General features: G+C 39.9%; 1 protein-coding gene across 2 annotated transcripts in view; it reads left to right on the top strand.

Annotated features, from left to right (window-relative positions):
• Positions 1 to 13,978, top strand: part of PTCHD4 (patched domain containing 4) — a gene marked incomplete at both ends in the record, with an annotated part of 79,876 nt that extends 65,898 nt beyond the window's left edge. For both annotated transcript variants that reach the window (XM_084202309.1, XM_084202308.1), the window contains one exon: positions 12,345 to 13,978. In XM_084202309.1, coding sequence (XP_084058435.1) covers positions 12,345 to 13,978 — 1,634 coding nt within the window. The remainder of the gene's footprint in view (positions 1 to 12,344) is intronic.
• Between the last annotated feature and the right edge of the window lie 2,380 nt (positions 13,979 to 16,358).

Genomic DNA, 16,358 nt, shown 5'->3' with positions numbered 1-16,358 from the left:
ACACACACACACAAGTTTATAGATATAAATATGGTACTTCAACAGAACTCAGAAATTCAAAATCAATGTGATTTTTTGCACTTGCAGCGGCAGAACAGCATCACCCTTTGGCCACAGCCTTTACTAGAAAACAGAACAGAGCCAGGGCTGTGACTTTCTATACAATATTAAATTTTTGCATGCTCCCTGGCGTGCTTTTACTCTGTCCATGGCACTTTCCCAAATAATTCCCAAGTGCAAATTAAGGTTTGTGCATGGCCACTCTGTTCTAAAGGCTAAAGGAGTAACATACCATAGTCTACATGCTTAGATTGCACCAGCTGGCCTCTGTGACAGAAAATTAACCCTAGAAATAATTAATTCATTAGAATGGATGCAGATTAGGAATCTCCAATGACCTCCATAGGGATGTTTGTGCAACAAAAGATTAATCAATGAAAGCACTACTTCTCTAGACTCCTTGATGTGCTAGGGGAACATATGTTCAAACTGTTCTCATGTTCAAATTTTTTCCCATCTGAAAATATGGATATTCAAAATAATAATGGGAAAAGGGAGGGCAGCCAGCTGACTCACTGCTCCTAGTATTCCAAGCACAAAAACAACTCTTCCCAAAACAGAAAGGTGTCTCATATATCTTGCACCAGGACTAAAGTTTAGCCTTAAATTCTCAGAGTTTAGCCAGAATAATAATTAAGTGAAAAGCTTAATGATCATCCCTCTGGGATGGACTGCTAAAGGTCAGGTTTCAGATACATTAATGAGCTGCTAAATGCTGCTAACTGGAAGAGGCTTTTTTTAAGTCCTGCACAAGCCAACCCACTCATGTCTTTGATGGCAACACTGAGCATATCAGATGGCTGTGGGAGCTTTGCCATGAAATGAAAGCTCCTATTGTGCTTTATTTACAACCATTTCAGCAGAATTTATGAGAAGCAGCTTGAAGGTGAGGCCATGCCCTACAAAACTGAGAAAAGCTTTTTGGTTTAATTCCATCTTGTCATGGAGTCCTCTGGTCAGTGATTTGGGGAATGAATCAGAGCCATGTAGGGTAGGAGTCCTTCACTGGTGACAGCCCTGACTCTTGGAAAGGCTGAAAAACAACATGGGTAGGAGTCAAGGGCTTGTAGGAAATGCAGAAGTCATGATATCCTAAAAATTGGAAAAGCAACATATTTTAATAAATGTATGAGTTTGCATGGTTTACTTCTTCTGTGTCTTGGTCCAACACAAAAAGTATGAATTTCCAAAGACATTTACATTGATTGATTGATAGATACCAGGTTTTAAGCATATATATAGCAATAAAAATCCTGTGCTACATGAGAACAGCAAGGCTGAGCAATGCCAAGGACTTGCTGTTGGATCCTTCTGATGGCTCAAATCTAGACAGTTTAAAGCTAGATAGATTAAAACTAGATTTCTTTTTGCCTCAATTTTCCTGCCATAAAATTGGTGTATTACCTACAACAATCTCACAGAGGTCATGGCATTCATTCATATATATAGGGCATGAGGGAATCAATGCATGCACTGTTATATCACCCTACAGCAAAATAATCAATTTTTAATCACTGCTGTGCACAGGTGCCAAGGGTAAATGGGACCTGAGACCAGGCACTGAAAGAGGCAGATATTTGTAGCAATTCAAAGCAAAGTTTCTAAATGGTATTGCTACAATACTAAAATTAGTAAAGTAAACAACTTAAACACCAGATTTAAGGGTCTGATGAGCTGCACAACTTTAAGTCATGCTTCTCATGCATTTGGATTTTAATGCAGTCAGCCCCATGAATACAAAAGAACATAAAATCATTCAGACTGACTCAGGCCAAAGGGTTTATCTAGCTCAGCATCCTATTTCTGATGGCAACCAATGGCAAGTGCTTTAAATATGGGAATTTCAACAGATCAAGCATCAAGTCATACTCTCCCAAAACACTCCCCGGGGCTCCTGCTGCTTCTTGGCTCATTGACTTGTGTGTCCAAATAAGTTATCTCTGACTTTAATGACCCTTTATGTGCAATTTTCCTTCATGAATGTGTGCAAGTTCTTTTAACTTGCTGAATGGTCCATATTAGTGTTACAGGGGTTGGAACCGATGTGATGTAAGTGTAGCTGCAAGCTGTGGAGCAGCAGGCAGGGCATCAATGTGTGTTGCAGTTTTCATTTTTCAATGAAACTGCATGAAGAAATTTAAGGAGAATTCTTTTATTCCAGTCATCAGATAAGTAATTTCTTCTCTCTTTGGTTCACTTTGCTTTTAACCCCTTGTCTAATGAGAGGAAACACTTAGGTCCAAGGAAGGGGTTTTGGCTGTGAAGAGATGTGCTGAGCACATTTATAACCATTTGGTTGCTTGTCTGAATGAATTCTTGCATCTACAGCATTGCCTGTCACTGCTGTCTGATAAATAGCATATATGTAACTTACACATTCTGTATTGGCAACCTGGCTAAATTTATAGGGACACACTGGAAATGTGGGAGAGGGCTGCTGCTCCCCCAGGGCACCGCTGTGTGAGCAGCTCACTTTGTGTACCACAGAGCAGGGCAGCAGCCACAGTGCTGCATCAGCTGCTTGGCAGCTGCCTGTGATCTGGAGCAGCCAGATGTGAGGATGTGAGGATGTGAGGATGTGAGGATGAGGATGTGAGGATGTGAGGATGTGAGGATGTGAGGATGTGAGGGTGCTTCCCAGCTTGAGCAGTCCCACTGGTGGGACAGCCTGAGCCAGAGCCCTGGTGCTGCAGTGATCCCAATGCTGCCCCAGGCTTGGCAAGGGCAGTGGAACAGCCTTCTCCCGTGCCCCTGTGCAGTGCAGGAATGGGGCTTTTTGGGAAGGGAAAGGGAGATTTAATACCTATTTTTCAAGTTGCTGAGTCAGTCGCTGTATTTCCTTCACTCCCAGCAAACAGAAGCAAAAGGTCCATGTCGCCTTCCCCTCTGCCTTCCCGTCCCTTTTCTGGAGTAAACAAATGTCAGCAAATCCTGCACTAACAGCACTGTTAAAAATATCACCCTCTCAGCAGACAGGTTCATTCTCTTTGAGGCTCTCTCTTCATTGCAGTAAAGGTGTGCTGTTACATCAAGATAAGCAGTCTAGGTGGAAATCTCAGTGTTCAGGGGAGGAACAGAGATGTTGTGCTCTGCACCACAGTAATCACCAGCTGGAGTAATTTCCAAGTAGGAATTATTAGTGTAGGAATTTGACAGGATTTGACCTGGTAACTATCAAGGTAGAGGCTAGCCCTGCTTTACTCAGCTGGAACTTGTCCCTGGGGTAGCAATTGAGAATGAGCTACTTCAGCCAAGATGCAGCACTCGCTCTCTGTAGTGTGTTTCAAACAAGTTAACCCCAGCACCAGCTCCACACTCAGTGAAAAGATGGTGCCCCATTAGATTTTGGGGATGTATGGAAAATATTTGTCATCAGAGTGACTATATCCCTTTCAAAGGAGATAAATCCTCACAAAGTTTTTCCCAGGTGATTTTCCATCTGTTTCAGGAAGGGGATGTTAGTTGTTACAATGAATAATTTCACTGGGGAAAGTTGAAGAATGAACTTTTTCTGCTCATTGCTTGTTATATCAGGAATCTTGCAGTTCAGATTCAGAGACTTCAGATTGTGTAGACAAATGGATCTCATCACTGAAAGGTAAAAATTTCCTCCTTCCGCAATTGGGTCCTACCACTGATAACATTATACACTTGCCTCATGGATAAAACTCCAGGAATTTGTCCCACTCCCTTCAAACAGTGCTTCACTCTCTTCATTTGCTCAAACTTAAAAAGGCACAGGTCATTTTTTGGACATGTATTTTTTCACATCTATTTACTTCTCCATCTATTTAACTATCTTCCTTTGAAAAATCTATTATTGCTCTTTGCCAGAAAGCAGAAAATGACCAAATGTATAATTTCTATAATAATTCAAGTACAGATTATTCTTGCTGGATGCCAGAATCTACACTTGATTGGAAAATTTTCCTTTCTTGAGTCTCACTGGTACCTTATTCTTTTGGATGGTACTGGATTATCAAATCCAGGTGATAAAATATTCTGATCAGTGCCACAAATTCATCCTATGCTTTTAGCCTAAACAAGTGTATAATAAATTCATTTAAGACTTGATCTAAATTCATTACCTTGTGTTCTATATGTCACTTAAACGCTCATCAATAAATAGCAGTTTCCATATGTGCAGTTCTTGCTTACAATGTTCATTAAAAGGCTTAAATGAGAAACAGCAAAAGCATTTTAATTCATTGCTAAGCACAGCAGAAAATTAAGCAGGATTCCAATTTTATGTACGATTTGCAAGCCATATACATTAGCTCAAACGTAAATCTCCCTTAATGAGATGTGCAGCCCGATTATTAATCACATCCATTGAAACATTCCCCATGTTCAGCTCTATTTCAGTGCAGGGGGGTGCTATTTAATATTTCTGTTCCTTCAAAAAAGAACAGTCTTGGCATGAAAAATTGCAAAATTCTACCTTAAAATGAACTGCAGCAACCTTGAATATGAAGTGTCATGACAGTTTAGTTAGAAACATGTTTGTGTCTGGACTAGCAGGTCTTTGGCTCATCTCCAGGGCTCATCCTGGGCTTCTACCCAGGAATGCTTATGGAGAAGCTCTGGAAATGTCTTTTGAATAAAAAAGATCCAAAACTGGATAAGATTCAAAATCAGAGATGCCAAATTCTTGTTAGCTTTAATTATTCTTAATTTAAATCAAGATCAAGGTCCCACTATGGTGGTCTCTGCGAAAACAGGGATAACAGTGTTTGCGTCCAAAATGAGAGACAGAAGCTGATGAAAGATCAAGGATGTGCCAGAGGGATGTGATGTGTAAGTAAATGATCTCCATGTAATTTAGCTCAGTTCCCATAGTTGCTTGCCTATGTTTGGGCTTCTGTGTGTAGTCTGGGACATTTATTTCAAGTTGGATTGTAAAGGGTAAAATGAGGAGGCTGTCAAGGTCTGTGGAATGAATTACCTGAAGAGGGAACATATCAGAAAGGAGAATAAAGAACATGAACCACCACTTGTAATCTGTGTTTCCAACAGATGGGTGTTCATCTAATTTATATCTTGGTGTTTCTTAGGAGATTGGAAGGCAAGGGAGGAACTACAGCTGTGACTGCTACATCCTTACACCATTTTCTTCCTGTACAGGTGTCTACAGCTGTGGCTGTGGTTGAGAAGCTGGCAGAATTTTATGGGAACAGTGTTAGGCTGATACTGATCTTTTCTGAAATGCAATTATACTGCCAACTGCAGACAGAATCAAATGTTTGCCTCTCTCCTCACTGCTCCTCAGCCTCAAACAGTCATGGGGTTGCTCTCTGCCAGGCTCCCCCAAACTGCCTGTGAGGAGACCAAAGCTTTTATGTTTTGGTCTCATTGGAGATTCTCTGAATTATTTAAAAGGCTTTCAGAAGTGCTCATACAAGCAGATTGAAATACAATTACTCAGAGTACACATGAAGGAATAGTCTGCATATTTAACAGGAGTGCCCCATGATGCACTGCTACTTTTTAAATGAGGTTCATACTGTAATGGGGATACATCAAAATTTGGAAGCTGGAAGAACTGACGTGTTCAGGTGTATGGCAAAATGGCCATAGTCTGGCAGAAATATTTTTAAGGAAATCAAAGTATCTATTATGTAAAACGGACTTTGCTGCTGATAATTGTGGTGGATTTAAGTGCATTTTCTGTGTTTATCAGAAGTGCTAAAATCTAGCAATAATGAAAACTCTTGTGCAGCAGTGGAGATTTCCCTGAGGTCCCTGTCACTAAAGAAGAGGGCTCAGCTGGCTGAGGTTTCATTGCACTTGGTTAAATATTCTTTCTATAAAGCCCAGCTTTTAAATTAGACCATTTATTATCATAGAGATCGGTTACTTAAAAGAATTCTACCCAGAATACTTTTCAAGGCAGAAAGGCACAGCAGGGTGTAAAACCCCTCTGTCAGCATTTCTACATTATCTGGTTAGAGAAAAAACTGTTCATGTAGTGACCTCACAGGAGAATGGACCTAAAAAGGGTTTAGTTTCTCTGTTTAAATGCTTTTAAATATCATCAAATGCCATGTACAAAATGAAATAAAGAAGTGTAGCTTTAGTGAAAACAAAATTTCTGCAGGAACTTCAGCAGGAGATCTTGACTGGACTTCATTTTTTTGCTGCAGTTGCTGTAAGCTCTGTGAAGATATAAATACTGTTATACCGCTGGAAATTCCCATTGCTCAAGGAGACTCCTCCCTTTGGACAATGCTACTCATCAGGGCATCACTGCCACTATCCCACTCTATCCCCAATGTCTGAGCCATCCCAGGCATTTTACTGGCAGGATGAGGTCTGACTTTGCCTCTAGTAGGAGTAAACCAGTAACCACCATGAGAGTGGTTTAGCTCCTCAGCTGCCTCATCAGACCCTCCCAGTTACCACAAGCAGCACAACAGCCAAAGCAAAACTAAGTAAAGAAGGAATAGTCAACAACCCAACTGTGTGAACAACTCAGTAACAATCACTTTACAAGTACCTAGAGAGATGTAAAATTAAAACCATTTTTTTCCTGCCTACATTTTAGACTAGTTTGAAAACATATTCTCTATTTTTTGCTTTTTCTTAATCAAGCTGGGAATTACTCAGTGTTGTGGTTAGGGTCCACTTGTTAGCTGGATGCCTTGTGCTGAGATTTACCTTTATGAAATGGGATCTAGATTAAGGTACATATTTCCTACTGCTACCTAAAGTATGACCAACCTTCAAATTTTCTCTGCCTTCTATATCAAAATCCCTAAGGATTTACTGACTTTTCATAAAGAAGTGGTTTAATGATTTTTTTCTATTGCTTCTTCCCTCTCTGACATGCAGAGAGCCCTTGGTGACTGTGATTAATTTTCTTAATCTCTGTGCTTTAGTTTTTAAATGTAAGTGGGGATACCAATATTCATGATACTAATATTAGTGATTTAGCAGAAGAACAAATGCATCCTACTGCAGTGTGTTGAGATGCAAAGTTGTTCCTCTGTAAAAAAAAAAGATGATGTGAACCTAAACTCTCTAAAATGGGGTGTATTTTCAAATCAATAAACCTGGATAAGAGAGTCCAAAGAGCCAGCAACCTGGTCTCGTGGAAGATGTCCCTGTCTACGGCATAGAGTTGGAATTAAATAGTCTTTAATGTCCCTTTCAACCCAAGCCATTCAAAGATTCAATGATTCTGCACTTCAATATGCTCTTAATGATCATGGCCCCTGCTATTATGGGGCATTGATTAGATAAAACTAGACAAGTTTTTCTAGGACATTAATTGCCTATCCCCCGGGGAAAAGAAAGGGAAAAAAAAAAAGGTGTTTTCCCCCTAGATAAGATAATGTAAAGCTTATTTCCATACGATCACAGCATAGAATTATAATGTAAAAATATACTTCCTGCCCACCACTATGATTTAAAAGAAAGCTGCCTTCTCATCCTTTGTATACATTACAAGTTACATGTGTGGCTTTTAATTAAGACTGAGTACAATACTTGGATTTCTCAGTGCAGAAATGCTGAGTAATCTGTGCTATGGCGCTTCTAAGACTTTTTTGTTTGTTTGAAATATAATGTACAGGCCAAGGTTATCACCACATTGGCTGCTGTCACCTATTGCAGCAAATCATCTTCTTTATGCTTTGATTTTAAAAAAAAGTGCAGAGTCATCCTGATCTCCCTTCCTAGAAAGTTTACAAAAGCTGGCAGCAGCCAGCAGCTCTCCTTCCAGCAGAGCCTCATGGCCTCAGACTGGGGAGTCAGTGGCTGCCATGGGGAGTGATAAATGCACATCAAACTCCTGTCCAAAAAAGCTGACTGATTGTGGCAGAAGCAACAGCTAAATGCTGAATGGGCATGATTTGGTTAAGAAAACTCTGAAGACAGATTGTTTTTCATGCTTAAAAAATCCTAAGCATTCTAAGCAGAGATAGGTAATAAGTAAGAGACCTCAGGAATGTGAGCAGAATCTGCCCTGCAGCACAGACAGGATGTACCCAGCACCTACATTAACATTTATTAATCTAACCTTTAGACTTGCAATGAAGAAGACTTTATCACCTCCTAGATTGTGTATTCCAGTGTTTAATGAAGCTTAAAGAAAGAAAGAAAGCTTTGTTTTTTCTGATATCTAATTTAATGGTTTTGGGGTTTTTGTTTTTTTTCCAAATGAAACCATTGACTTCTTCTCCTTCTCCAAGGAGAAATGAGAAAAATTTGATAACTTTTTTTTATGTTAAATGTTGTTGAGTCCTCACTGGCATTCCAGTCTATAAGGGGAAAAAATCCAACTCACTCAGTTTCTCTTTGATTTTCATGTACGAATAACAGGTATTGTTTTATTCTTCAAGACATTCAGCCTATTTTGTCCAATTTTTTTAAAATGTCATCCACAACAGAGGTCAAGAACTAGGTGGTTTTAAAGGTCCTTTCCAAACCAAATCATTCTATGATTCAGTAAAAAAAAATCATACCCCATTTCAAAACGTTACTCCACTCCTCTTTTTTGAAGATGGATACTTTGCTTCTTCTTTCCATTCTTCTTGGACCATCCCATCTACATTTATCCCCTGAAATGATTTCTAATTGTTCAGAGATTGCTTTGGCTTAACTTTTAATTGATCCATTTCTTCAGGTTGATTGAATTTAACTCAACCAAGTTGTCTTTAATCTCTCATTTCAATATTTTTGTTTCTATCCCTATTCTCTTCCAACTAATTTTAAATATCTGCTCATAATTAGTCTTTTGCTCTTAAATTTGAGGCAGAAAATGCATTATTTATTTTCGTCTTCTCTGTGGCCTCCCTTTCTTGCTCTCCTACTGTCACAAATAATGGACTAAACATTTCTTGTCTCCTTTCCTTTAAAGTAGTCATAGGCTATTGCCTGTCCAGCAAATAAAAAATTGCTGTACTTCATTCATGTCATGTTAGTACCAGAGAAACTTGGCAGCTTTGACCCAGAGCCAAAGACCCTCTGAACCTTCCTAGAACTGCTCAGTGAACTTAACCCCACTGTCAGTGTTGTTGTGGCATTAGGAATGAAGCTGAAGGAACAGAATTTTATAGAGTGACTATGATGTCTGAATCTTGAGAACTGTCAGAAAACGTTCAAGAAAAATGGATTTGTATCCTTGTTGGGAGAAGGGAACAGACCTGCTTATCTGAGGAGAGCAAGAGAAGCTGACTGGAAAACTTGGTATCAGAGTAATGACATGGGCAAACCAGCTAGGCAAAGATTTCCTCTTGTATCAGGAAGGGAATTACTGCTCTGTATTCCCCAATACCTGTGTTTGTGTGATAGAAATGAAGATACTTGTAGAAGGGCAATAAGTGGAAATTTAACTTTTGTATAATAAGAATCATAAGAAAATCAGTGCCAATTTTGATACTTAAAGAAGCTACAAATATCAATACTTTTTTTCCCTTAAGATAATATTTGTTCTATTTGCAAAAAAAAAACCCTGGAGTCTAATTACGGTGTTTTAATTTTGAATGTTATCACAAGTTTGGGCAGACATTAATGCATGTTCTTGCATAGTTCTTCACACAAGTGTTTGACAATAAAGTCCCTCTCTATTATTTATTGTGTAGTTACCCCAAGGTTAAATGCACCCAGGTACTCATCACTGAGAATGTGATATGTTAGCACTTATAAATTAATAATCATAAAAACATGGTAAAGATGCAACTGTGAACACAAACTTGCAGGAGGGCAGATAAGTGAGATTTTGGAATAAGGAAAGAAAAGTCCATATTGTTAATTGCTGACAGAGCTGGTAGAGCATGACTTCACCCATTCCAATGCTGGAGTGCATACAGAGAAGGTCAATGGAGCTGGGGAAGGGTCTGGAGCACAGAGGTGGAGGAGCTGAGGGAGCTGGGAAAGGGGCTCAGCCTGGAGAAAAGGAGGCTCAGGGAGGATATTCTGGCTCTCCACAACTCCTGACAGGAAGGGACAGCCAGGTGGGGGTTTATCTCTTCTTTCAGGTGATAAGCAATAGGACCAGGGGAAATGGCCTGGTGTTGCTCCTGGGGAGGTTTAGGTTTAACATTGTGAAAAATTTCTTCACTGTAAGGGTTGTCAAGCATTGGAACAGACTTCCCAGGGAAGTGGTGGAATCACTGTCCCTGAAGGCATTTAGAAGATGTGCAGATGTGGCACTGAGGGCCATGGTTTAGTGCTGGTCTTGGCAGTGCTGGGTTAATGGCTGGGCTCGCTCTTAAAGGTCATTTCCAACCTAAATGGTTCTGTGGTTTCTGTACCATTAAATTAAGCCATGCCAGGACATGTGCGTGCCCTTGAAGTGGTGACCAGCCAGCCTGGTCCACAACCTGCAGGAGATTTTAACACTTGCTACAGTCGTATAAAAATTGCATTCAAGTCACTTGGTTCTGCAGATTTATTCAGCTGAAGGAGACAATCCTTTCTGCTTGATGGCCCAAAACTGACAGTGTACAAGGCAGCTGTGCCTTGAGAATTTGAACAACTCACCCTGAACTTACCAGGGAATTCAAGGTCCCTCCTGAACTGAGATGCTGGTTCCTAAGAGAGCGGCATTTCCTCACAGGCTTTTTGCTGACTGCAAGAGTCCTGTACTACTGTATGTTTATCTTTCACTGGGGACCCTGATCTGCAGTAGAGCAGGTAACATTCACAGAACCTGACAGTTTATGCTGTAATTTTCCCTGCCTAGAACGGCTGTCAGGAGTCTGCTTTGGGCAACATAAGCAGCTGTATGAATCCAAACAATCTAAAGACAAAATTAACAGACCTTTCATTGCACACACTTGGTTATTTGCAAATCTCCTGTTGTCGTATTTCTGGATTTGATTTGAGAAAATTTGCTTTCAGCCTGCTTTGGTTCATGCAATTCTTCTACTACAGAGAGTGAAGGCCCACAAACAGAGGCAGAAACATCTGCAACCTACTCCTGCTTCTTTTCTGCTCAGTAGGGTGTCTCCTTACATTGGCCTGAATTTTCTCAGGGCTAGATCCAAAGTGAAGAGAACTTTCCACTTTCTAATCCAAATTCAAATTTGTTGTTTTAATGGTTTTAATATTTTTAATCGTTTTAGTTGTTTTTAATTATTATTTGAAAGCCAAACCATTTTGGATGGGTTTTTTGAATGTTGGCCTTTCTATTTTCCCTCAAGTTGAAATTCTCTAATGGTAAAAAAAAAAAAGAATGTGCATGTGTATATATACAACATACACATTATATGAATTCTTTTCAACATACACATTATATGAATATGTATATATAATACATAACTTCTTTGTTAAACTTTTCCATAAGATCAGCCTCAGCTTTATCATTCCGTCACAAAATTTAATAGCTGTAGACTTCCTAGACTGTGACTGTGGCAAATAAAATTAAAGTAGGTCTGTATTAAATTTTAGTTTATTAAAATATCATACCCCTAAAACACTTAGGAATGGAATACAGAGTCAGAACCTGTCATGGAATACTGACCACATCTGACTTTTCTGAATGTCCTCTCACATGAGCTAAGAGAACTCCTCGCCCACCAGGAGGAACTCTGGATAGCAGAAAGAGACACAGATATAATCATAGAAAATAAACCCATACATTTTCTAGACAATGAATGTGGACCAATGGCTCAGCCAGTATACTACTCTCCATCATTACCACCAGCATGCCAATTTTCATAGTGTGCAGACTTGCATGCTGTCATTGAGAGTTCAAATTTCACTTACTAGGCAGAGAATCATGATACAAATTACTCTGGTTATTTGTACTCACTGCATAATTTTTCCTTTATCATCTAAAAAGAAACAAGTGTCCCATTCTTGGTCACAACCACTCATTTCTCAAATAATCCCTTTAATTTATACTCTTTGGAAGAAAATGTTATTTGTATTTTTAAGTTTTTCAAGCTGAATCCCTTAAACCTTGAAAGACGCAATAGGATGACAAAAGGAATTTTTAGAATGAACCCCGGACTTGAACCAAACTTCACGTTCTCCTGTATTTGCAGTCTATTTGGGAGGTAATTCAATGTCCATTAAAATCAATTAGTGTCTTCATTTTTTTTCTGAGCATGCAGAGTCTTAGAATGTCGGGGCTGTTAATTTAAGCACCTGCAGGTGAACATGGTATTTAGCTTTAGACAGACATTTAGGAATTTTCCATTGGTGTTTAACTGGTGACAAAAGCATAACAAAATTTAGCCGACAAAATTTTTTTACTGCAGGAGGATGAAACACCTGGGGGATGATTGGACCCCCTATATTTATGCACGAATACAAACTTTGTTTTCTCATTTCAGGTCACGGAACCAAAGGAGTGTTTGAACTTCTTTCAGGATGGCGTCGGACCAGGGAGAATCTGCCCTTCAAGGACCGAGTAGCAGATGCCTACTCAGATGTCATGGTCTCCTACACCATGACCAGCTCCTTGTATTTCATAGCCTTCGGCATGGGGGCAAGCCCCTTCACCAACATCGAAGCTGTAAAAGTCTTCTGCCAGAACATGTGTGTCTCCATCCTGTTGAACTACTTCTACATCTTCTCTTTCTTTGGCTCCTGCCTGGTCTTTGCTGGCCAGCTGGAGCAGAACCGGTACCACAGCATCTTCTGCTGTAAAATCCCCTCGGCAGAATACCTGGACCGGAAACCTGTGTGGTTCCAGACCATGATGAACGACGGCCATCAGCACACTTCCCACCACGAGACCAACCCGTACCAGCACCACTTTATCCAGCATTTCCTCCGAGAGCACTACAACGAGTGGATTACCAACATCTACGTCAAGCCATTTGTGGTGATACTGTATCTCATCTATGCCTCTTTCTCCTTTATGGGGTGCTTACAGATTAATGATGGAGCCAACATCATCAACCTCCTTGCCAGTGAGTCGCCAAGCGTCTCCTATGCCCTCATACAGCAAAAGTATTTCAGCAACTACAGCCCCGTGATAGGCTTCTACATCTATGAACCTCTGGAGTACTGGAATGGTACTGTGCAAGAAGACCTAAAAACACTCAGCCAGGGGTTCAACACCGTGTCCTGGATTGAACAGTATTACCAATACCTTCGAGTGGGTAACATCAGTGCAACCAACAAAAGTGACTTTATCAGCATCCTCCAGAGCTCCTTTTTAAAAAAGCCAGAATTCCAGCACTTCAAAAATGACATCATTTTCTCCAAGGCTGGGGATGAGAACAACATCATTGCTTCTCGTCTGTACCTTGTGGCCAGGACTAGTGAAAACACACAGAGGGAAGCGGTGGAACTGCTGGAGAAGCTGAGGCCACTTTCTCTTATACAGAGCATCAAGTTCATTGTGTTCAACCCTACTTTTGTTTTCATGGACCACTATGGTTTATCAGTAACTATGCCTGTCCTGATTTCTGGTTTTGGCATCTTGCTGGTGTTAATACTGACCTTTTTCCTGGTTATCCACCCTCTGGGAAATTTCTGGTTAATCCTCAGTGTCACCTCAATAGAGCTGGGTGTCCTTGGCTTGATGACCTTATGGAATGTAGACATGGATTGCATTTCTATACTGTGCCTTATCTACACTTTGAATTTTGCCATAGATCACTGTGCACCCCTGCTTTATACATTTGTATTAGCTACTGAGCACACCCGAACTCAGTGTATAAAGAACTCCCTCCAAGAGCATGGGACAGCCATTTTGCAGAACGTTTCTTCCTTTCTTATCGGGTTGGTCCCCCTTCTCTTTGTGCCTTCAAACTTGACCTTCACACTGTTCAAATGCTTGCTGCTTGCCGGCAGTTGCACACTTCTGCACTGTTTTGTTATTTTGCCCGTCTTTCTAACCTTTTTCCCACCTTCCAAAAAGCACCACAAGAAAAAGAAACGGGCCAAAAGGAAGGAACGAGAAGAGATCGAATGCATAGAGATTCAGGAGAATCCTGATCATGTTACAGCAGTCTGAAAGGCTTAGAAAAATATAATAGTATATTCTCTTTTTAAAAAAGCGTTGCACGGAGATGCAGGGAAAATAGAGCAAAGATCTCAGCTGCTTGTGCTGGCCAGGTCTGACAAGGCAAAGGAAGATCAAGAAGGGGTATTCATGACACCTCAAGGTGCAAACCTTTTTTAACAAAAATAATGAAAGTGAAATAATCTCAAATGTTTCCTTTGAATCCTCATTCTCCACCAGGGAAGAGTCTGTTGGCCATTAAGTGTTCCTGAGTCTCAAACTGTAGCTCTAACGGGAATTGCTTAATATGTCATATGTAGGACTAAAGCTTAGGTGAAAAAAAGAGTTACCATTAAGTAAACACTTGGGAAAAAGGCAGATTTGTTTGAAAAATTGTCCATGGAAGAGAATTAAACAATATTTCAAATGAGAAAAGGTTACAAGACCAAGAGAGATTGAAAAGGCCATTTTCAATGGTAATTTTTTATTTTCTTGAGCAAGTTACTTAAGATGAAACCTATGCACATGGGAAGTAAATGTTTAAAACTATCTAAGCCAAAGTACTTCCCAAAGCCAGTATACCTTGTCTATCTGTAACACCACAATTAGAGCATTATTGCAAATACGGATGGCAAAGGGATAGGAGTATACAGGAGAAGAAATAATCATAGCCATTTAGAAGTCTAACATGTAGTTCCTTTAAATATGACATATCACTGTTATCCCAAGAGGTCACAGCTGGTAGTTAATACCATACACCTATTTTGGTAATTATGAATCTCCCCTTGAATTAACAGATCTCACAAAACTAACCCAGGCCATCATCACTGCAGCACTGTTTGCAGTTCCTGCAGTGTAACACTTCTGAATCCTAATTTATCAGTGTTGACATTAAATACTGAATATTAATCAAGCAGGCGCTACAAACGCAATGATGGATTGCATTTCACAGGCACAATGTGACCGTGCAGCAGCTGAGTCAGCTCTGGAGCACCTGCTCAGTCTTAGCATCATATATTTGGTCCAAGGGATGAAGGGATATGTTTGCTGGTCCCTGCAATATGCTGCAGGAAGTGGGATTTCCCCCTCCTTTAAGCAAAACATTATACAAAAAACATGCCACACACTAAAAAAGAAAAAAAATTACACCTTGTAAACATTTGCATGGGGCCGGATCAACCCCTAGTTGTAAGAAGACAGACTGGTCCCCTGTGGGAAGGGGAGGGGAAGGTGAAATGTCTTTTTTACTGCTATTATTATTCCTAAATATTTGAGTGCTGATCATCTGCAACATAAAGCTTTGTTATGGCAGTTAAAATTTCACAGGAGAGTGCAGTAAATCCTCAGTTACTATGTGGCACTAGAAATTGTACTGTAAAGGACTATGAATGACTTTCTTTGCTTTGTAAACTATTCAGCTTAGTAGCCCAAGGGAAGGGATGAAAACAGTTTTAGCCATTTCAGTTTGCTCTTGGCCCAGTTCTGCACTGGAGCTTGCCATGTCAATCTCTCCTTTCAGTATTAAAAGGGCTTGCTTTCCACTTTCTGGAATATGGTATAGCATCTCCTCCGTGAGCAATGTCTTCCTGAACCTATAGTATCCATGAGGACACTATGTAAAGATATCACTATATGAAGTGTCTATGTCTACTTTGTATTACTTGTGGGTACCTTCAAAAGATAATCTGGAAGCTGTTTACCTTCCAAAATGTGTATACATGTCTATTTGTGGCTGATAACTCAGTCTCAAACCTGCAGAGTTTGCTGACGAGGAAATGTACATATGTCTTACTAAAAAGATCTCTGCAAGATGTTAATTCTTTGCTATGTGACATGTCTCACCTCTTCCTACTGTTTTATGGTTAGGAAGAGACAGAAAAAAATCACCTGCAGTACAAAAAAAAAAAGCCGTTTGAATGCCAGTTCTAATGTTCATGAGCTGCTTCTGCTTCCAAGGAATGCAATTTCACCTCTTCTCTATATTTTCTGTACTTTGCCATTATCATTTGCCAAAAATGACCTCTGTGTTTTAGGAGTGGTCAAAGCTCTTGATTGTTTGAGGAAACTTTTGAGTGCAACATGTCTTAGAGAGGGAGAAACTTTCTAGACAGGCAAAGCTTCCAAAGTCTGAATCTAGATTGAAAATTCAGGGGTAGCTAGATCAAGGTTACTGGTTTGACCCAAAATATTCAAGGGCCAGACACAGAGATGAGATCTAAATAGTTGAGTAAGGTTTAGAAGAAGGGGATGTTTTAGTGTTAGGTTATGGGTCAGATGTGTCTCTAGTTGGGAAGTTTTTACTGACCTTGATTTGCATCTTGATGAAATTGTGCAATATCCATCCTATTTTGAACAGTCCATTGTGAATGTCAAGCTTCCCAATTTTTTAGAT

This window comes from Fringilla coelebs, assembly GCF_963513975.1.
Source record: "Fringilla coelebs genome assembly, chromosome: 3".
Lineage (NCBI taxonomy): Eukaryota > Metazoa > Chordata > Aves > Passeriformes > Fringillidae > Fringilla > Fringilla coelebs.
The sequence above is the reverse complement of the archived record's forward strand: the minus strand, read 5'-3'. Positions and strand labels throughout refer to the sequence as shown.